The sequence below is a fragment of the Exophiala viscosa genome (genome assembly GCF_022695815.1).
Source record: "Exophiala viscosa unplaced genomic scaffold EDD37scaffold_2, whole genome shotgun sequence".
NCBI lineage: Eukaryota > Fungi > Ascomycota > Eurotiomycetes > Chaetothyriales > Herpotrichiellaceae > Exophiala > Exophiala viscosa.
The window spans coordinates 678,948-698,468 of record NW_026944354.1 but is presented as its reverse complement, the minus strand read 5'-3'; the positions used below and the strand labels follow the sequence as shown (position 1 = coordinate 698,468).

Below are 19,521 nucleotides of genomic sequence, written 5' to 3'. Positions count from 1 at the left end.
TTCACTATTGACCAACAGAGAAGGTTTGCCGACATGATATATGTACTAAGTACTCGCTCACTATCTCGATCATATTCCGGACCCTTTACCAGATAAACCCTACGCTCGGATCAATCTAGTCCTCACTCTCAACATGGTGACGGTAGAAGACAGAGCGCAGATACCGCCTGGTCTTCCCAGAGCCAACCCTACACACTCATACTGGCAGGACCCTCCAGACGAGATAGCAGATTCCCGAACTACTCCCGACCTCCCTCATGAAGCCGACATCGTTATCATCGGGTCAGGCGTGTCCGGCGCAAGTATAGCATACAATCTACTATGTTCAAATCCAAGCCTGAAAGTCGTCCTCATCGAGGCCCGGCAAGCCGCGAGTGGCGCCTCAGGCCGTAACGGTAGGTCTCACAAGCGCATCATCTCTTTCCATTCCTCTTCATGTGATCTGAATCCTGATATACCCTCCAAGGCGGCCACACCAAGACCGCCACATACCGCTCCTTCAGCGAGAATGTCAAGTCAGTCGGCGCCTCAGACGCCATGAAAATTACCCGGCTAGAATACGACACCATGGTCGGCGTGCACGAATTCGCCCAGCAGCACAATCTCAAGTGCGACAATCTCCGATGCCAGACCATCGACGTGTTCTACGACTCAGACCAGTTCAAGAAGGCCCATGCATCCGTTGCTCAAATGGAGGAGCTGATGGGGCCCAAAGCCCCAAAACACACATTCCACGATGCTGAGGATACAGCCAAAACATACTTCTCGCACAATAGCGTCGGAAGTCTCGAATATGAATCCGGCAGTCTAAGCGCCTATAAATTCACAATCGGTGTCCTCAAACTCGCTCTCAAGAAGGGCCTAAATCTTCAGTGCAACACCCCAGCAACATCCATATCCAAAACCCCAGACGGATCATGGACGACCACAACCGACCGTGGGAGCATTACTTCTCGCAAACTCATCCTAGCAACAAATGGGTACACCGCACATTTATATCCTGCCCTGCAAGGCGTCATAGTCCCCTTAAGAGGTGTCATCACAGCACAGCGCCCAGGCCACACTCTGCCACAAACCGGCCTAGACACGACATACTCCTTCGTCCACGCCAGCTCGTTCGAGTATATGATCAGCAGACCCAATGGCACAAAATTCGAAGGCGACATCGTTATAGGCGGCGGCCACCAAGTCGCCAAAGACAACGGTCTCAACGAGTACGGCAACACAGACGACACGGCCTACGACGAGGCCAGCGCCGCGTACCTTCTCGACATTACGAAGAAGGTTTTCGACAAGGGCTGGGGTACAGACCACCCCGAAGGTCAATGTCGCAAGACCTGGAGTGGCGTCATGGGCTTTTCGAGCGACGGGTATCCCTTCGTTGGTCCTGTGCCTGGTGAAGACGGGTTATATCTGGATGTCTCGTTCCAGGGGCACGGGATGGTATTGTGCTTTTTGTGTGCGAAGGCTGTGGTCCGGATGATTACAGGAAATGACGCTGAGCTGGACAACTGGTTTCCCCAGTGCTATCGTGTCACGGAGGAGAGGATGCAGAAACAGTTCAGGGGAAAGTCGCTATCGGGCGCACCAGAGCCGCCTATACAGAACGGACATTAATAGTCGTTGATCATAATAGAGCATAGACAAGAGCCAACGTTTAAACTAACGGGGAGCTGTATAGAATCATGCATGCGAGGAGATATGTAGACGTTGCCCTCCCTATCAATATTGACCCAATCGATACTGAAATCCAGCATATGCCAGACTCAGTGCTCTGGCTGTTATACCAATCATCAAGTCTACCGCAACGCCATGGAAATGCTTTTGATCCCAGAAACGCCGTCTAATGCTTGCTGCTCAACTTTCGAGACAAGGACAAGACCCATGGTATCAGCCTCTGCCTCATCTTCTGGTCCCCTACCATCATAACTCGTCGCATTCGTTTACTGGGTCTGGCACTGAGCCTGTTGAGGACCCTCCTCATCGTCTTCCCACGCGTTCTGTCCTGCTTGTCCACCAATGTCGTCAATATCAGCGACTTCAAACGCGACCTCGTCAGTCTCTTCGGCTTCAATGACTGGTGGTGGTCCTGGCAATAGTTTCCGCAGACTCTCAACCGCAGCGTCATCCGTGAAATAGCCATCTTCGGGGAACAATATTTCGACAACAAGATACAAATCGCCCTTTGCATCTGTTCTCTTCATTGGCATTCCTTCACCCGGCACCTTAAGGACCTCGCCGGGTCGCAGGACCTGGCCTGGGATCTGAGGATGGTTTAATTCAATACCGCGGCCGTCCAAGTGCTTGAGAACAACACGGTGGAAACCAGTCAGGGCTTCTGCAAGTGTGATGTCAAGTTTGGCAGAGAGATCGTTACCAGTCCGCTGGAAGACCTCGTGCGGTTGTTCAACAAGGTGGAAAATGATGTCGCCCGTCTCTTCCGCACCAGGGACTTGATCGGCTTCACCTTCCAGCTTGATCTGGTCACCTTCCTTCGCACCCCGCGGGATATACAACTCCAATTGTTTCCTCTCTTCTGTCGTCCTCTTGCCTTTGCACTTCTTACATTTGTCCTTAGGATTCCAGACTTCACCAGTCCCTTCACAAGCCCCACATTCAACCATACGCTGAGTCAACATTCCCGGACCAACCTGGCTCAAGATCTGTTTGACACCTTGACCCTTGCAGGAAGAACATTCCTTGGGCTTAGCCTTCTCCACGCCACCGGTGCCACTGCACTTCGAACAGATGACGTTCTTGGTGCTGGAAAATTTGACGGTCTTGCCTTTGTAGAGATCCTCTAGAGTGACCTCATATTTCTGGTTTTCATCGGGGCTTCGTCGCATCTTTCTGCGTCCTCCCATTCCACCTCCCATCCCGCCCATACCGGGAATACCGCCGCCCATTCCGAACATGTTCAAAATATCTTCCATGTGGACTTCGGCACCCATGCCACCAGGACCTCCTGAGCCGTCGAAGGCGGCCATGCCATGCGCATCGTAAAGATGTCGTTTCTCTTCATCGGATAGGATTTCATAAGCTTGACTGACAGCCTTGAATCGGACCTCAGCGTCGGCTCTTTGGTCTTCGGGGACTTTATCGGGGTGGTTTGCAAGGGCGGCTTTGCGGTAGGCTTTTCTGATATCGGCTTGAGCGGCGTCTTTAGGTACACCGAGGATCTCGTAGAGATCAATCTCTTCTGGGTTTTCAGGTTGTCCGTTCATGATTGCGGTAGGACGAGGGTTTCAATGTTTTCGGATGTGTTTTTCGCGTAGAACAGTCTGCTGTGGGATGAGGCTTGAAGATTACAAAAGCAGAAATAAAAAAGGTCGTTAAGGCTTCCTGGAGATCTTCACCTGCGAAGTTTGGAGTAGATTTACTTCTAGTTGGGCCGCCCGCCATTTGGATCTTCCATCAGCCGCTAAGTTAAAGGCTTGTCATAGTCAGTGTCTTTCCGCGGACTGTTTACCCAATCAATGCTTCACGCTTCACATTCGTCCGAACGTGAATATTCTCGTGCATTCCAACTTTTTTTCTTCCCGCTTACCATATCTTGCATTCTGGACCAGGTAGACACATGAGGACCGGTCGAACCGCTGGGCTAATCCGCGTCACCGGCTGGATTTGCAGGTCATTTCGGGCACACCAAGCTGCCGGTAAAAGGCGAGCTGTGCCGGCAAGCAGTCGCACCTATTCGAGCACCGGTATCGATATTCCTCCACGAGGCAAACTCCCTGACAAACCTGCACGAACGCGATTCGCTCCATCGCCTACCGGAAACCTCCACCTGGGATCTATACGAACGGCACTGTTCAATTACCTGCTGGCAAGGGCAACAAAAGGACAGTTTCTGTTACGAATAGAAGATACAGATGCAAAAAGAACGGTACCTGGCGCGGAGGAACAACTATACAAAGACCTGAGATGGGCTGGTCTGGAATGGGATGAAGGCCCTGTCGTAGGAGGTCCCTACGGCCCCTACAGACAATCCGAACGACTCCCACTGTACGAACAGCACATCGACAACCTCCTAAGGTCAGGCCACGCCTACCGGTGCTTCTGTCCATCCGAACGCCTCGATGAACTCAATCGACGTCGGCACGAGAAGGGTCTCAGTCTAGGCTACGACCGCAAGTGTCTACAAGGATCCTCAGCAGAAGCCGAAGAAAGAGCGCACCGCGGCGACAAGCATGTCATCCGCTTTCGATCTCCAGACCAATGGCCACGCTACACCGACTTGGTCTACGGTAAGAGTGGACACGGCGCCGAAAAGGCCAAGAAGCTCCTCGTCGACGAGCCAGTCTACGAAGACGCCATCCTGATGAAGTCCGACGGCTACCCGACCTACCACTGGGCCAACGTCTGCGACGACCACGAAATGCACATCACCCACGTCGTCCGTGGCTCAGAATGGATGGCCTCGACACCTCTCCACGTAGCCTTGTACCAATCCCTAAACTGGACTCCGCCGTTATACGCCCATGTACCGCTCCTCGTGGACGAAAATCGCCAGAAACTAAGCAAACGCAACTTTGATTCCGACATTGCGAGTTTCCGGTCAAAAGGCGTTTTCCCAGAAGCTCTAGTCAACTTCGCGGCACTGCTAGGATGGTCGCATACGCAGAAAAATGACGTGCTCGACCTGCCGCAACTCGAATCTCTCTTCGACCTCAGAATCACAAAGGGCAATACCATTGTGTCCTTCACCAAACTAGAATACCTGCAAGTCCGACATGCACGACGCAGGATACAAGCTGGAGGTTCTGAGCTTGAGCAAATAGTCCGTGACCTCGCAGTTGCAGTATTGAACAAGTACGGCGCAGGCCAGGTCACGGCCTTCCTCGGCGGTCGACCTCTCCGTGACGTCCTGGCCTCCATGCTCTCCGTAGAGTCATTCAAGTACCGCTCCGCCTCCGATTTTGCAGACCAGTGCTCGCTCTTCTTCGAACCTCCAACCACAACTCCAAACACATTTGAATCGGCAGGAATCGATATATCTCTAATCCATCCACTACGGGTCGCTGCGTCGACGGTCTGTCTTGTCCCAGTGTCCGAGTGGACGGAAGCGGTCCACTTATCTCAATTACAAGCGTTGGAACTCCCCCCTGACGACACAGTCGATGCTCCGAAATGGAAGAAGGAGCTGTACCACTACTTGCGTTGGGCGCTGCTGGGCGGACATCGGGGTCCTACGATCGCGAAAACGCTTGAAATTCTGGGCAGAAATGCGTCTGTGCAGAGAGTTCAAGCTGCTAATCTAAAAGCTCAGGAGATGGAGGTGGCGAGTAGTAAACCTAAGATTCAGACCGAAGGGTTCAAAGGTGATGTCGATGGGAAGAGGCGCATTGAGAAAAACTGGAAGGGATACAGTCTGTAGAAACATGCCATTGGCGCTATGATACCCATTTGTATAGTTCCAGCTCAGCTCACATGTATCATATCAAGGGCATGATGATTTTGAACCGCCTTCATCGTTCGAATCTAACATCGTTGTCTTATGAACCCTGTGTTTGTGTAGCTTTTGGTCGACCCAGTCAAGAATCTTACATGAGACCTTTCGCCTTGGAAACGCATTTTTCCACGTACTCGGTACAGATCATGCATGATACTGTCCTGCCATGAAAGCACATCCCGCGCGTAGTTGTCGCATCAAGGCGTGATGCTTTATTCCGTAACCTCCCTGACCATCTCCCAGTTCCCCTTAAGATCCTCCTTCCACAGCGTAACCTTATTATCCCCACCACTCACGGCCAGGATATTGCCCGACAAACTCCAACTAACGCGCCACAAGACCGCATCGAATTCAAGCGTCTTCGCAAGCGTCCACGAATTGCTGTCCGCCGGGTTGGTACTCGTCCAGATCTTCACCGTCTTGTCCTGCGATGCACTGGCGATATAAGTCTTGCTCAAGAGCGTCGGACTCCACGCCACGTCCCTTACCCAGTCGCCATGTCCAGACGGTAGAACCAGCGTATTCTCATAGTTTTGAGTGTCCTTGTTGAACTCCCAGATCTTGACTGCATTGTCGCTCCCGCCTGTAACGAAGCGGCGGACGTTACTGGTACCGCCACCGCCGTCTTTCCTGGTGATAGCGCCGGGACTGCCTGCTGGTGCCCAACTTACTGCGTTCACACCCATTGCGTGTGCAGGAAAAATGACGTGAGCCCATTGGTTATCCCGAAATTCGAGGACCGAGACGTTGCCGTCTGAGGAAGCGCAGGCTAGTAGACAGCCTAGCTCGGGAGGTGCCCAGGATACCATGTTCACTGAGGCGGTGTGAATGGTGGATGTGAAGACTAGAGACCATGTGGCTTGGTGGTTTGGCTGTTGTGCGGGAGTCTCGCGGTAGATGTGTACTCGGCCGTCGTACGAGGAGGATGCGAGTAGTGTGCCGAATTTGGGGTGTGCCCACGACACGCACCATACTGCGCCTTCGTGACTGCGGGCAGAAGACTTGTTAGTACAAGAGCTTTCAAACAGCAAGGTACTACCCGCCACGCGATAGCACGCAGCGGGCATAGACATCTTGCGGGCGATAATGTTGTTGCAAGACGTACCCTTTCAACGTCTCCGTTAACCGATGCTGGTCACCATCTATTTCGAAGATCTTGATCGTCTTGTCGCTCGAACATGTCGCTAAACGTCGCCCGTAGTAATCTAACACTGCATCGTGCTATTCCCTGATATCAGCACCGCAACATCTTGCCATACTCGGCTCCACCGATCTCTCGATTGTGTGTTGGAAGAAACGTACAATCATATCATCGTGGCCGGAGTTCGCAATGACTTGCGCCTATTTAAGGTACATGGTCAGCATGCGGATCTTCTCGAGTCTAAACTATTCACGCTAAAACAGCATTGCCAGTATTCCCTTCACTGATCAGAGGCTCTCGCGAAGCCAGATATTGACGTACCATTTTCGAGACACTGCGCTGATCTTGCTGTTGTTTGTACGGAAAGCGTCAAGGAAAGGATCGGAGGAGAAGTGGAAGACACTACCGCATGTCCGGAGGGTAGTTGACTTGGTCTCGAGCTGTAGAATGGAGAGTTTGGACACTGGATGTAATTGAGGACTTTGTGATCTGGCATCAACAGTGTCAGGGACGTGAATTCCCCAGAAAAGAGGGCGCGCATGTTCTCCCGCAGTTCAGCCGCAGTGGAAAGGTCGAGCAAGATCTTATCTTATCTCTCATTCGGGAGGACAGCCTTGCACGTACAGAGATCAGGGGCAAGCAACTCTTCCTTAGGGTTCCCTGAATTGTTGGCTTCCAATGTTGCTTCGCCGACGCTTAGGCTTGACCGTCAACAATCACCATATCTGTTCCTCGTCTTCCTGTTCTACATACTCCAGATCTCTTTCAAAAGCATGAACTTCCCCGTCCAGCCCTGAGAACGCCTTGCCGATGAATGCCCCTGGTCCTGGAACCTTTCTCCTTTGATAATCACACATCTATGAACCGTCCCAATACGAGTGAAAACATGGTGTCCTGCCTCGAAATAGCTTTGAGCAAGTTCATGATGCCAGTCCCAACTTGAAATGTGATAGCTCAATGCAATGCCACAAACCCTCTGCTGGGTTCCGCACCACTTCACAACAACGACTACCGCCCAAGCGGAATGTCGTTTCTGTGCAGAGCTTCCGCCCAAACTGGAAGCTTCTTGTCTCGTTCGTAAAACAGACCACAATTGTTGCACAACGTCTGGAACAAAGTTAGCATTGCAATCCGATAGTGATCAGCAAATAATCGACTCACCCTGGGTCCAAGCGGTCCATCCCGTACCGCCCAGATAGCATTGCCCCAAATGAGACAATGCTTGCATCTCCAAGTCTGTCGTTCATATTCCTGTAGTCGATTGCCCTCACCACCCCAAGCGGCACTCGCCGAGCTGTCGGGCGTTTGAGCTTTGGCAACAGGACTCAAAGACCGGAATCTTCGTTTTTTCTTGCTGCGCTCTCCACGGCCTAGCAATGGTGTATCTTCGCCACCATTTCCAACCGCGGTATAGTCGAAGTAGCTTCCACGCATTTGTGCTTCCTGCTCTCGTGCCGAAGGAACCATACCAGATGTGGAACTGAACTTGGCAGTCTCTCGGCGGAGTCGCCTCAATTGTCGTTCTCTGTCGCCTTCTCTTCTCTCAATCTCCTCCTTGCTCAGAGCTTCGAACTTCGGCTCCCATTCGAAACCAAAATCGTCAACATCGTATCTCCAGCCTGCACCCTCTACAGGGCGGACTGCTTGGTTGTCGATTTCTCCACCAGTCCAAGTGCCTCCTCCAATCATAATCATACCACCTTCGCATGCTTCCTTCTTCAGTCTCAGCACTGCTTCATAGATGGCATGAGTGATAGCCATCACCCACTCGCCATTCAGGCCCATGTCCGCACACGTCTGTTTCGCAAAGGCTTCGGCGGCTCCGGGAGGATGCAGTAACGACCACTCGAATTTGTCCTGGTAGAGTCTGGAAGATAGGTATATCGATAATGTGATAATACAGCGGAAAGAGTCGTCTGGATTTAGGTTGGAGTCCTCGGTTGGGTCGTTTGACTTTTCGATTTGAGGGTCTGCTGGGATGGGAGACGCCACGGCTGTTACGCTTGCGCCATTACTTAGCGTTACAGGTCGTGGAGTGGATGGTGCTGGCGTGCCTGGCGTTGTGGAGGCTGGCCGAATTACTGGAGTACTGATCGAAGGCCGAGGCGTGCCATCACGGGAACTTCCATTGACCAGGGCCGATGGGGTTCCTGCGTTGGTCTCTGGTATTTGGGTCTTTTTCGCCTGCGTATGGAAGAGTGGATGCATCGCAACGCCCGCGTAGTCCTCCAATTGGTTTCGAATCTGCTGGCTAACATTCATCGCAAGCGCGGTCTGATTCGGTAGGTCGAGTTCGCGAACGAAATTCAGCGCAAAGTCGTCAGGTGTTAAGAGCTCTTCATGCAGATTCCAAAGGAAAACATCGCGGATTTTGTAGCCTGGTAGCATTTCTGGCCTCTTGAAGACTGGCTGCGCCGGGTTAATGCCCAGTTCCATCCCACCCCGAGGGAAGGGATAGGGCGAGTCGGGCTGATGAGGTGGAACATCGAGATCGATGCGTATAGGTATTAGTGTGAGTGGGAGTTGTGCTTGAATATGCGCTTGGGCATCGGTCCTAGATTCAGCACCAGGTCAATAATGCTCTGTTTACTTCATGCTGCTCTTTTCGACTTACGTGGGCTTGACTGTCCGTCTGATTATCCAGTCTCTGTAGATAGGTTGCGAATTTACTGGTGCATGTATTTCCTTTCCTAGCTTCTCATGTTGCGGCTCTTTCTTCTCTAGTTCTTCTCGTCGCAGCGATCGCAAACCAGTTGGCCGTCTGGGACCTTCGCTGTCGTCGAAATCATCGTCGTCAAAGGCGTCGTCGGCATAGTTTATTATCGTTGTGCCACGTTTCGTGGTTCGACTGCTGGGTAGGACACTCTGAGTTTGAAGGACTGGCTGGAGTAGGGTATTGGCGTAATGGCGGACTCGTGGGGCATAAGTGGTCACGAAAGATTGCGCGGGAGCCATGATGGATGGTCGCGACGTGGTCATAACATTGTTGAGAAGAGTCCGCAAAGAGGAGAGTCGATGCGCCAATTCTAGTCTGTTCAGTTCAAGGTGCACTCTGTTGTTGGTTGTTGTGCAGTCTGAGGAAATGTTCCTTACAATAATATCCCGGATCGCGAAGTCGCGCAAGGGAAACCACCGAACCCTCGATGGCGCTTTCCGCTCCAAGTGAAGCTAACCTAACCGTGCAGGTGCCAAGCCCATATGCGCGGAAGCTTACATAAGGTGGGTCAAGCCTACATACACCACATGTTCCATCGACTTCATGCATTTTAGCATAGCCAGCTGGCAGGGAAGAGAAGATTGTACATCTACCTTTCGAAAGGGTGCCTAACGTCTTGAATAGGGAGTCTTTTCCTTCAGTCTGTCTCTCCACATTTGTTCCAGGACCTGTTCAACCAAAAGAATATTCATACACTTCACCCTCTCACGTATGCTGACAAGCTTCGTGCTACAGATTGCAATCTCCTCTTTCGATGAGATTTCAGTGCCAGCAAGAAACAAAGGATGCGGCAAGCCGTTCTCGACGACGCTACCACTTGGGATCCGGTTGGTTAAAGATATGATTTGGCTCGCGAGTGCTGTCACATTGTCTTCGTAGCCCTTCACACCCCGGTATAAAAGCACAAGCGCAGAGAAACGGTATGACTCTGCAAGTAGCATAAGACTGAGTCGCGTCTCGGTAGCATGAGATGATGTCTCGATACCTTCGCTCTGGTACGTATCGAAGCGGAGGGTCAATAAATGGTGTTCAAGTTCGAAAAATGAGCGGCTGCCTTGATGGTCTATCCTCCCGGTGGAATCATAGGTTACCTTCACAGAGCGGAGCCTGAAAAGCAAGGAATAGGTCAGTGCAGAGACCTAGATATGGATGCATTGTGGCTAATCCATCTGTAGTTCCCCTGGCGGAAGGGTTTTCTCCTGCTCGGTGTTCGGTTTTCAGATAATCTGTCCATGGAACCTGAGGAGGTTTCAGGGGAGGGTGGTGGTCATGGACCGCGTTGCGATGTTGATAAGCTCTGCCCGTGACGTGGTCCGTTATCAGACTCCTCACGTCATAGTAGAGGAAATGAAGGTAAATGCAGCTTGCTGAGTAGGATTGCCCGCAAAACTTGTTCCTACCGCCAGCTTGTTGAAAAATATTGCGGACACAGTCCAGTTGAGAAATCCATAACGAGAGGCCCGAGCCATTTATGATCTCGAAATCAATGAGCAGAAGAATGACCGAGCAGGACTCTAGAACGTCTCGTTGCAAACGTCCCGCAAGGTTGATTCTTTCTTTGAGAAAGGCATGACATCGAGACTGGTGCCTTTTTGAAGTATCGATAAGCTGTTTCTGGCGATCGGGATCGAAGCATGCCTTGGCAAGGTGAATAGCAGCACAAGCTTGGATGGCATCGGCTACTGTAGGGCGCACGAATGACATCGGAAGATAGACGGTGAGGAAGAAGTTGGCGATGGTATGGATAGCCAAGTTTGGGGATGAAGTAGTGACCAACAATGTTGGAACCGCTGAGGAATCATCAAACACTTCTGAAAGACCAGAAATTTGGGAACTTGAAGGTCTTGACCCTCAAACACGAGGCTACAAAGTAGTAGTCTCAATTGGCATTAATCACTGCTATCCCCAAAGGGTCAACCACAGTATCAACTACTGTCAAGAGACTGACAAGACCATCACAACGTCTCAACAAGCGTCAGCATTACACGCTGGGATGACGACGTCGTCTTCGGCAACATTATGAGTTGGGCAACTCATGCATCCACGACATATGCGAGGGCCCTGTACGTAAATTTGCTAGAGAACAGAGCACTCGATCTATCGTACTACTGTTTGACAAACAAGAAGGATTGACTCTGTTGGGAGCAGAATGCCAACATCTAGCACGATCGCTTGAGTCTGGCAACATTAGTCATCGTAATCACTGTTATTCTCGTATGTAAGTAGGGCTCGCGTCGCACAGAGTATATCCATACCTTCACTCATCTCTCTAGAATACTGCCTCACCTCTCCATGTGACCATGACCTTACTATCTCTCCCACACACCGCCTTCCAGACCATGGTTCAAATCCAGCTTGTCACCAAAAAGTGCAAAAAAACTCCTTGATAGCGGGAGAAAACTCCCCCTTAAGGAAACCCCCCAAGGGGTGGTTATTTTTGAATGCTCCCGCAGAGGAATTGGACCTCTTTTGGGTGTGGTTGGCCGAATGGCTCAAGGGATGGGGCTCTGCTATAGAGACGACACTTTTTCACCCTTTGCTGTGTGTCAAGATTCTTTGAAGTTTAATCAACTAACTGTTTTTTTCTCGAAGGTCTTTTGAGGCGACTAAGTCTTTCATTGCCTGGACAGGGATGGCCAACACCATGTGTCTCTAGATCCAGCGCGGCGCCGGATTGTTTACCGACCACCGACCCAGTTATGGTACGTTGTCCTCGAACTTATCAAGTCAGAGTGAAGCGCCGCGTTTGCATACGACCACTGCCATCCTCTGTAAGTTGACCAATTTTGGACGACTCAAATGTATAAACCTCGAATTAATTCACCAGGCGGAGAGCCGAAAGTGGTAATGAGGTGAGGTACAATTCGACTGGTGGTGGTGGTGGTGGTGGTGGTGGTGAATGCTGCCAGATGTTAGCCAGTCACTTGGGTCTATCAAGGCCAGGATACTTACACCACTCTGCCCGACCACAACTAACTGTTGTGAGGCGCCCAATACTGCTCTGTAGCCGAAGGTCAGAGCAGAGAAATCCGACTGGAGAAGAGGAGCATTGGGAAGGGCAGTCTGAGATGAAGCACCACCGTCTCCAGCTGATGTCAACACCTACGCCATTTTCTGACAGCTACCACTATAACAGGAACACAAACGTCCTCAATCGACAGCGAGCCCTAGCCACCTGTTATAATTGTCGGCATGGTCCTCCTCGTCCTCGTCCTCCCCCTCTTCATCGTCATCCTCTTCGTCCTCCTCATTATCATCATCCTCACCAGCCATCTTCACACCAGTCGGCGCAGACTTCCTATTCGCCTTACTAGCCCACACAATCTCATTCTGCACCATCGGCAGAATCACCCCTTCATCAATGTAGCGCATCGTCCGCGGATACCGATACATACACGGCCCATCTCTACCCTTCGCTCGTACCATCAAGTGGACGATCTCGTCGTACCTCCCTCCATCAACCCACTCCGGATCAACGTTCTGCTGGCGCTCAATAGCCTTCTGCGCGACAAGAATATCCAACATCAAATCATCGACATCCTCATGGAACCAATCACAATCACTCTCATCGCCTTCCACTTTCGCCATGCCCCGATCCCACTCGTGAATAGCAGACTTCGCCACACTGAGCACTGCCGTCCACGCCAACGCCGGCCCATCCACCATGGCACCTCGTTCCATCAGCGCCCTGATATTCGGAAGATGATCTTCCAGCGCGCGTGGCCAGGCACCAAGCGTCACCGTGCTCTTGGACCCCATGCCCTCGGCTCTGCTCGCCAGCGCAGACGCTGTATCCCGAGCTTCTCGCATGATCCGTTCGCATTCGGACTTCGTTTCAGATCGAACCTCCTGCAAAACATCATCCGGAATACCAGCCAAGAAACTATCCGTTGGCTCGTTCAACCCCAACTCCCTCGAGACGATCGGACCTGCCACGGGGTCTCCGAGCAACTTCACCACGAGCGTCTTTAGTCTCTCATGCGAATAGTGCTCGACAAGCTCTTCTGCATCTGATTCCAAGACTTGAACATGTTAGTCACCCAGCAGTCTCGATAGTAGGAGCAGCCATACTGAAGGGTGTATCGCCCTCGCTTATGTTAACGCGCTTGGACGGACCGTCCGGCACATCGCTGTGCATTCTCTTGTGCTTAGTAGCAGCAGGTTTATTGGCTCTTGCAGGCATGTTGACTGTCACTAGCCACTGTGTTGATTTCAAGCATTAAAAAGAATTCGATCCTGGGGGCTCTGTCTCTTAGAACCCGCCGATATTTCTAAGGCCATGTCCAGGGCGAAAAGGGGCATGTAGTCTCGGTTGTCTCTAATCGGTTTAGTGCAGCACTTGTAGAGTGAGATGAAGTTTGGCGATACTCAACCGTACGTGGTCAGTACGGTCAATCACAGCTGCAGGGAAGTGGACAACACACTTTATGTCCCGTAGAGCGATTGAAATGATAACAGGTTGGGTACTTGAAGTTGGGGTGGTCCATTGTATTACTTATAAACCAGTCTCATACCGTTGCGAATACCTCCCATCTTGTACAAAGGCATTTTGTGCAATCCCATGCTCAATCCCTGCTCCTGTCCGCATGCACAAATATACTCCTGAAGAATGCCTGATATGCGAATATCACCAACAGTTCTCTGATAAGACTTTTGCACTCAATTTCGAAGTCAATCGCAACACAGTGGTGTGCGGTGTCACCGCAAGCCAATGACGCTCTGTTGGACACGTGAGTAAATGCGGCACGAGTGTCATGATGGAAGACTTACCATTTCGAGAGTCCACACTCTTCGAATCCATACTTTCACCCTGCCTGGAACGCCTTCGACATCGTCCAGTTCGACGCCTTCCCACCAACATCTTCGTGCTGGTTTACGCCAGAACAGCAACAGTTTTTGCGCCATGCCCACAGCATTGCTTCCGGCTCCCTCGCCTTTGACATCGGTTCGTAGTCTGGCAAGTGCTAAACTGCAAATGACTGCTTTGTTGGGTTCTCCCGCTCGATGGCCCCAAGCATCGTCATGATTAAATCCGCTAGTCGCGTGTCAGCATTTGGCAGCACAAGGAATGTGCGAACATACCCAGCAGTCAACATTTCGATCAGATGTTGCTCTGTGGTGCCTGTTTCTTCGCTTCGCTTCAGGCCAGAAAAGATACCGTTCTGCTTAAGTAGGGATCTTCCAGCTGCTCGTTTGACCTCGGTCATCTCCATCGCTTCAATATCCGGACGGGGTGGAATGACATAGAAGTCGAGATCTTCACGTAGAACTATGATTCCTGCACGGTCTTGAAGCATATCCTTGGTAGATCCTTGTAACGGCTCGATGGATAAAGGATCGTTGTCGGGCGGTGTTGTTGGTGACGGTGATGGTGAAGGGATCGATTGTGCCACTTCACGGAAGAAATGTAACATATATTGTAGGGAAGCAGGGTCATACTGTGAAAGATAAGTTATATCTCCAATATAAATATGAGGGTTGCCCAGCACAGAAATAACGTGAGGGCTTTGCGAGAGACGTACGTCGACAGGGTAGACATCGCCATCATGAAACGAGTTCATGTGGCCATCTGGTAGAAGGCCATTGGGGAACAGAGATAGGAGCACGAATTCAGGTAGAGTCAGCAATTCCTCCCTCGAAAGAGTGAAACGTGTGCCCCTAAATACTTGTCAGCATGGACTGGCCATTTTGTGATCCAAAAGGACGAACCTCAGGTCCAACGTGATATGCTCATCAGCCGCCGCTTCCCCTGCTCCTGCTGTTTATTTTGTCAACATCTATGCGTTTCAATCCTGAAAGATGTGACTGCTTACCTCCAAGTGTGTTGATCGGAGGGCCAGGTGATTGCTGGACTTGTGTGATAATGCTAGCAGCACCGCCGGCAGCCGCCATGATGAAGTTGAATGATTCTAGCGGACTAGAACCCTCGGTGTAAGGTGGTGGAGGCTCTCCTTCGTCTGGCGCTGCTTTTGAAGACTGCGCCTTGGTATCCGGAGGAAGTGCAGCCTTTGTCTCGGCCTCAGCCTTGGACCCGACCTCGTCTTCGGCGAGAGCCTCCTCAAAGGAGGGCGCCGGCGCAGATGCTAAAAGCGAATCGCAGGCGGTTCCTGTAATAGTAGCTCTGATGCGATCGAGTTCAGCGTCGGTAGGAAAGTTGAGGGAGGAAAAGGGCGGTGGTCGTTGAGAAGGAGGACTTGAGGATGATGCTCCAGATCTTAGAGATTGGAACGGTGGAGGAGCGAGGTATATCTGGTCGTCAGAAGTGTCGAGGTTGTTGTATTTCGACAGCGCCGTGGTGGGCGAGTCTCGATGAGGAGACTGACGTGACAAGCTAACTGATGAAGTGCCACGAAGTGCAGCTAATCAAGTGTAGTGCTGCTTGACTTGATTCCCAGCTGATCAGGATAACGGCGCGCGACAACGGGGCATGCGCTGATTAGAATAGGATCGTTCGACTCGGGTCTGGGTGCTGTAGCACCGATTCAGGTCAAATTGTGGGTGATGATGGTGTTTCAGTTCAACGTTTGTTGATGGATTGTGGGATTTGAGGTCTGGAGGTGGTAGATTTAGAGGATTGTTGTTGTAGAGAAGGTACAAAGTACACTAAGCCAATCGTCAGACTGCGCTGGGCAAGATGTGAGGTCAGGCTTTAAGCGCCACACTTTAACGAGCCGCAATTGCAGCTTTGGCAGATTTGACATGGACAGAAAGACAGGCACGATAAGCAGGCACGATAGGCTAGGGGCTAGGGTGCGCCTGGACGCTCCTGCTGGTCCATGCGGGGCTCTTAGATCTCAGTACCTTTTACAAGATCATGATCGATCCTTTGTTGAATCACATACCTAGGTACGAATATCTCTCGACTTTGCCACACATTACAAGATACATAGCGACTCCAGCGATTCGTCTCTCGGATGAATCATCTCATTCCATCCTTCTTCACTGATCAATGTGGTTTGATATCTCCTGTTCCCTGACTTGGTTTGAGTGTATCCCCTCCCGACCCTGGAATCGTGTTGCTTTTACCTTCATGTGGGATGCCTGCTGTCGTGCTCTTACCAGCCGTTGTGGCCGCTTCGTTGTCGTTACTGGTTCTCTTGGCTGCACCAGCATGCCCGCTTGTGCCGATGATCCCTGAGCCCGCGCCCGAGCCAGCTGTGGACGACGGACCTTTCTGTCCCGCGAGTCCGAAAAGAGCGGAGTGTGACTCTGGCATGTTTTTGTTGAGGTGTAAGGTGGGAGCGAGCGTGTTGTCTGAAATGAGGATCTCTTGACGGTCTGGTCGCTAGTCGACGGTATGTGATGCTATCCTTGACTGTAGTGTCTTTGGACTCACGGTATGTTTATTGCAGAAGCAAAAGTCATGCTTGAACCACAGAATCGGCGTACTTATACATGGTCAAAACCGATGACTTCATATATCGTTCAGCTATGTCGTATGAATAGTGTAAATGATGATCAAAGGGACTGACAGACTTCGGAAGCCTTGCCCGACAGTGGGATAGGTCACACGACTCGCGTTGCTTATCATATGGTAAATAGCTGTCCTTGAATCCAAGCCTACGACGATTCTTGGCTCGATAGCATTGGCCAGCCAGACTAGATAAACGTCGTTCTCCAGACGATCAAAGTCTCTCATGCTCGTAACCATGAAGGGTTCCATGCAGGAGGGTTGCTATCACAGCGGTATCTTCTTCCGCACCACAGGGTATACCGCTTTCCTCCGGTTTAAATCCGACTCGTGTTTCCACCAAAGAGTTTGAGGGCATTTCTGTTGCAGAGCTTCTGGCGATCCTCTTCATTAGGAAACACTTCCTCCAAATGCCTCTCGTGCTGGTCTGAAAAGAACACAACGGTCGGCTGTTGTGTGAATGGGAAGTCGCTGCCATACAACAATCGATTCGGCGTAACATATTCCAGGATGCCCTTCATCTGCTCAGGAAATGCAAAACCAGCAGAGTCGAAGTAGAATTGTGTGTTCAGTCTTTCCTTGACCCATTGAGGGTTCACCGCCGAATCGATTCCAGGCATCTTCACTGCCGATGCAAAGCCCGAGAATCTGTTGATTAAAGGAGGCAACGCGCCGGCGACGTGAGGGACAAGAAAGGTGATGTTAGGACAGCGGCTAACCGTACCAGACAAGAACAAGTTCATGACGGCGCGCGCGGTGTCGAACAGAAACTCGAACACTGGGCGAGGAAAACCTGGAAGAGGAGTTGCTGCTGTTCCATCCTTTAGACAGGGAGTGGTGGGATGCATGAAAACAACCGCCTTTCTCCGATTGAGCTCGTCGAAAATGGGATCGAATTGCTTGTCACCAAGATATGATCCGTAGAAGTTGGTCATCACGGTGAAACCATCGGCATTGAGTTCATCTAGTGCCCGCGGAATCTCCTCTAAACACCCCTCCACGTCGGACAAAGGCAAGGACGCAAAGAAACCGAACTGCTCAGGCTTTTGTCTCTTCAAGTCCGCAGCATAGTCGTTGCAATACTTGGTAACTTCTCGAGCCAGTTTGATGTTGCCATTCACGAGATGGGTGCCCGGAGAACTAATGCTCAGCATTGACTTGGTGATGTCGACGGCTTTCATCATCTCCAGGTGTGCCTCGGGGCTCCATTCTGGTATCGCTGGCATACCATCTGGATTCTTGTGGCCGTTTTCTGCGCATGCTGTTCGATATCCTGGCGGGAGAAAGTGAGAATGGCAGTCAATCTTGGTGTAGGGGGCCATGGTTGAATGACAGTTGAATTTGGACTTGAGTTGCGCAGAGAACGAGACAAACCTGGAAGAATAAGCCTAGCAAATATTCAAACTTTGGCAGGTTGAAGTTGAAGTGGATCGCACACCGTCTGTTGTAGCGTCCCGTTTTATGTACAACGAGGACGCGGGGTTTGCATCGAGAAATCTGTCTTGCATATAAGATGATGTTCCGACGTATACCCCAGAGGTGTCGAGTGTCCCGTAAAACCGAGGTCTTAAAGTTGCGGAGGTGGGACAACCGGACGGGGAACAGGGCTTAGCGTCAGCACGAGAGCACCGAAACACCTGATCATCTCTCAAATCGAGCGTTGATGTGCCGGATGACAGTGCTCTGATAGTCGCACTGCACGATGCCCGTATTTCTTTTAAGTCATCCGCTGACCAACCGATGCCAGTTCTGCACTCTTGAAGAATGCAGCTGAAACGAGGCACACAGACTTCTAAGCAGGGTTTTGTTCCAATCTTTCAAAACATACTTCGTTGCTTGCATGCTGGTTGCGCAACATGACACAAGTATGAACTGTGCCGGGTTCCGTTTGGAGATTGCTGCAGTCATGCTCGCTGGCCTGAGACGACGGAGTTGTCATGCTCTTGCGCGGTCTTTGAGAATGTAAAATCAGCCGGCCAATGCCTTCCCAACGAGCTCTTTCGCGCGAGGACTCAGATCCATGGCCAAAGCAAGTTGATGACCGCGGTCGCCCATCTTGACCCAAGTCTTTTGTAATATACTGATGATTTTGTCCTCGTCGTGATTCTTTTCGAACTCGTCGAATTGATCATCCAGGAAAACCAGACAGGCCACATCCTCAATGACTTGAGCGTCCGCATCGCCCTTGCCTTCGCCCTTCTTGAGTTCTTCCTTTGCTATCAGCGCAGCCACCTTATCTGCCTCTTCGACACTGTAATCGCACCTCAGACATAATTGTTTGACTTGTTCTGCCTGCCGCTTTTTCAGAAATGTCCTCCATGCAAAATAACCAGGTCTCGTCTTGGGATAAGAGTCGCGAGGAATCTCCCACCTGCGGAAGTGCTGGGCTCGAGCGGCCGTTCGCACGAGCGCGTCGGCGTCCGGTGTATGCAGGTCGAGGTACTTGGTCATCTTTTGGGCATAATGCAGCTCGTAAGGTATCGAATGCCCGTTTATTTCGACCTTGTTCGGATCCTCGCTATGAGCTGCATCAATGAGCTGCAGCGCCTCCGAAAGATCTGGTGCCATTTTGAAATCACACCGAGGAGGTTCGACGTTTCGGGGACGGCGAAGGTAATACTGTTGGCCTATCAAGCAATCACAGGTCTGTCCGCGTTGAATGAAAATGCAGCGCGCTCGATCGAGACCAACATTTTCCCATGCGCGCAGGGCACTGCAATAGACCTTACGACGTCATAGCAGATATTCAACCACCAGTGAACACAGGCGGCACGCTCATCAACGTTTGCTGCCATATAACA

General features: G+C 51.2%; 10 protein-coding genes across 10 annotated transcripts; 2 read left to right on the top strand and 8 right to left on the bottom strand.

The window, feature by feature from the left end:
* Nucleotides 1-39: 39 nt before the first annotated feature.
* On the top strand, nucleotides 40-1,631 carry EDD37DRAFT_620618 (FAD dependent oxidoreductase). Its single transcript, XM_062815934.1, has 2 exons — nucleotides 40-395; nucleotides 467-1,631. Exons 1-2 carry the CDS (start codon nucleotides 134-136, stop codon nucleotides 1,615-1,617), a joined length of 1,413 nt encoding a protein of 470 aa, XP_062672675.1. The 5' UTR covers nucleotides 40-133; the 3' UTR covers nucleotides 1,618-1,631.
* Nucleotides 1,632-1,780: 149 nt separating this feature from the next.
* On the bottom strand, nucleotides 1,781-3,437 carry EDD37DRAFT_229173 (DnaJ protein, subfamily A, member 2). The gene has a single exon (XM_062810510.1). It carries the CDS (start codon nucleotides 3,222-3,224, stop codon nucleotides 1,944-1,946), a length of 1,281 nt encoding a protein of 426 aa, XP_062672674.1. The 5' UTR covers nucleotides 3,225-3,437; the 3' UTR covers nucleotides 1,781-1,943.
* Nucleotide 3,438: 1 nt separating this feature from the next.
* Nucleotides 3,439-5,590, top strand: EDD37DRAFT_229342 (glutamyl-tRNA synthetase). The gene has a single exon (XM_062810514.1). It carries the CDS (start codon nucleotides 3,578-3,580, stop codon nucleotides 5,375-5,377), a length of 1,800 nt encoding a protein of 599 aa, XP_062672673.1. The 5' UTR covers nucleotides 3,439-3,577; the 3' UTR covers nucleotides 5,378-5,590.
* On the bottom strand, nucleotides 5,450-7,164 carry EDD37DRAFT_620613 (protein transporter sec13). Its single transcript, XM_062815933.1, has 4 exons — nucleotides 6,915-7,164; nucleotides 6,755-6,793; nucleotides 6,558-6,673; nucleotides 5,450-6,439 (listed from the first exon to the last, which is right to left on the bottom strand). The coding sequence occupies exons 1-4, from the start codon at nucleotides 6,915-6,917 to the stop codon at nucleotides 5,665-5,667; spliced, it is 933 nt and encodes a 310-aa protein (XP_062672672.1). The 5' UTR covers nucleotides 6,918-7,164; the 3' UTR covers nucleotides 5,450-5,664.
* Nucleotides 7,165-7,186: 22 nt separating this feature from the next.
* On the bottom strand, nucleotides 7,187-9,728 carry EDD37DRAFT_685225 (uncharacterized protein). Its single transcript, XM_062819887.1, has 3 exons — nucleotides 9,208-9,728; nucleotides 7,755-9,147; nucleotides 7,187-7,700 (listed from the first exon to the last, which is right to left on the bottom strand). Exons 1-3 carry the CDS (start codon nucleotides 9,570-9,572, stop codon nucleotides 7,602-7,604), a joined length of 1,857 nt encoding a protein of 618 aa, XP_062672671.1. The 5' UTR covers nucleotides 9,573-9,728; the 3' UTR covers nucleotides 7,187-7,601.
* Nucleotides 9,729-9,869: 141 nt separating this feature from the next.
* EDD37DRAFT_620609 (uncharacterized protein) lies at nucleotides 9,870-10,434 on the bottom strand. The gene has a single exon (XM_062815932.1). The coding sequence runs from the start codon at nucleotides 10,248-10,250 to the stop codon at nucleotides 9,918-9,920; it is 333 nt and encodes a 110-aa protein (XP_062672670.1). The 5' UTR covers nucleotides 10,251-10,434; the 3' UTR covers nucleotides 9,870-9,917.
* Nucleotides 10,435-12,124: 1,690 nt separating this feature from the next.
* Nucleotides 12,125-13,492, bottom strand: EDD37DRAFT_646481 (uncharacterized protein; the record flags this gene model as incomplete). Its single annotated transcript, XM_062817739.1, has 4 exons — nucleotides 12,125-12,211; nucleotides 12,262-12,411; nucleotides 12,469-13,331; nucleotides 13,381-13,492. 4 exons carry the CDS (start codon nucleotides 13,490-13,492, stop codon nucleotides 12,125-12,127), a joined length of 1,212 nt encoding a protein of 403 aa, XP_062672669.1.
* Nucleotides 13,493-14,007: 515 nt separating this feature from the next.
* EDD37DRAFT_605614 (uncharacterized protein) lies at nucleotides 14,008-16,010 on the bottom strand (the record flags this gene model as incomplete). The annotated part of the gene is made up of 8 exons (XM_062814825.1): nucleotides 14,008-14,028; nucleotides 14,080-14,344; nucleotides 14,392-14,967; nucleotides 15,019-15,067; nucleotides 15,123-15,640; nucleotides 15,694-15,778; nucleotides 15,832-15,934; nucleotides 15,972-16,010. The coding sequence occupies 8 exons, from the start codon at nucleotides 16,008-16,010 to the stop codon at nucleotides 14,008-14,010; spliced, it is 1,656 nt and encodes a 551-aa protein (XP_062672668.1).
* Nucleotides 16,011-16,781: 771 nt separating this feature from the next.
* Nucleotides 16,782-18,365, bottom strand: EDD37DRAFT_229056 (aminocarboxymuconate-semialdehyde decarboxylase). The gene has a single exon (XM_062810509.1). It carries the CDS (start codon nucleotides 18,040-18,042, stop codon nucleotides 17,038-17,040), a length of 1,005 nt encoding a protein of 334 aa, XP_062672667.1. The 5' UTR covers nucleotides 18,043-18,365; the 3' UTR covers nucleotides 16,782-17,037.
* EDD37DRAFT_229055 (uncharacterized protein) lies at nucleotides 18,366-19,520 on the bottom strand. The gene has a single exon (XM_062810508.1). The coding sequence runs from the start codon at nucleotides 19,286-19,288 to the stop codon at nucleotides 18,689-18,691; it is 600 nt and encodes a 199-aa protein (XP_062672666.1). The 5' UTR covers nucleotides 19,289-19,520; the 3' UTR covers nucleotides 18,366-18,688.
* Between the last annotated feature and the right edge of the window lies 1 nt (nucleotide 19,521).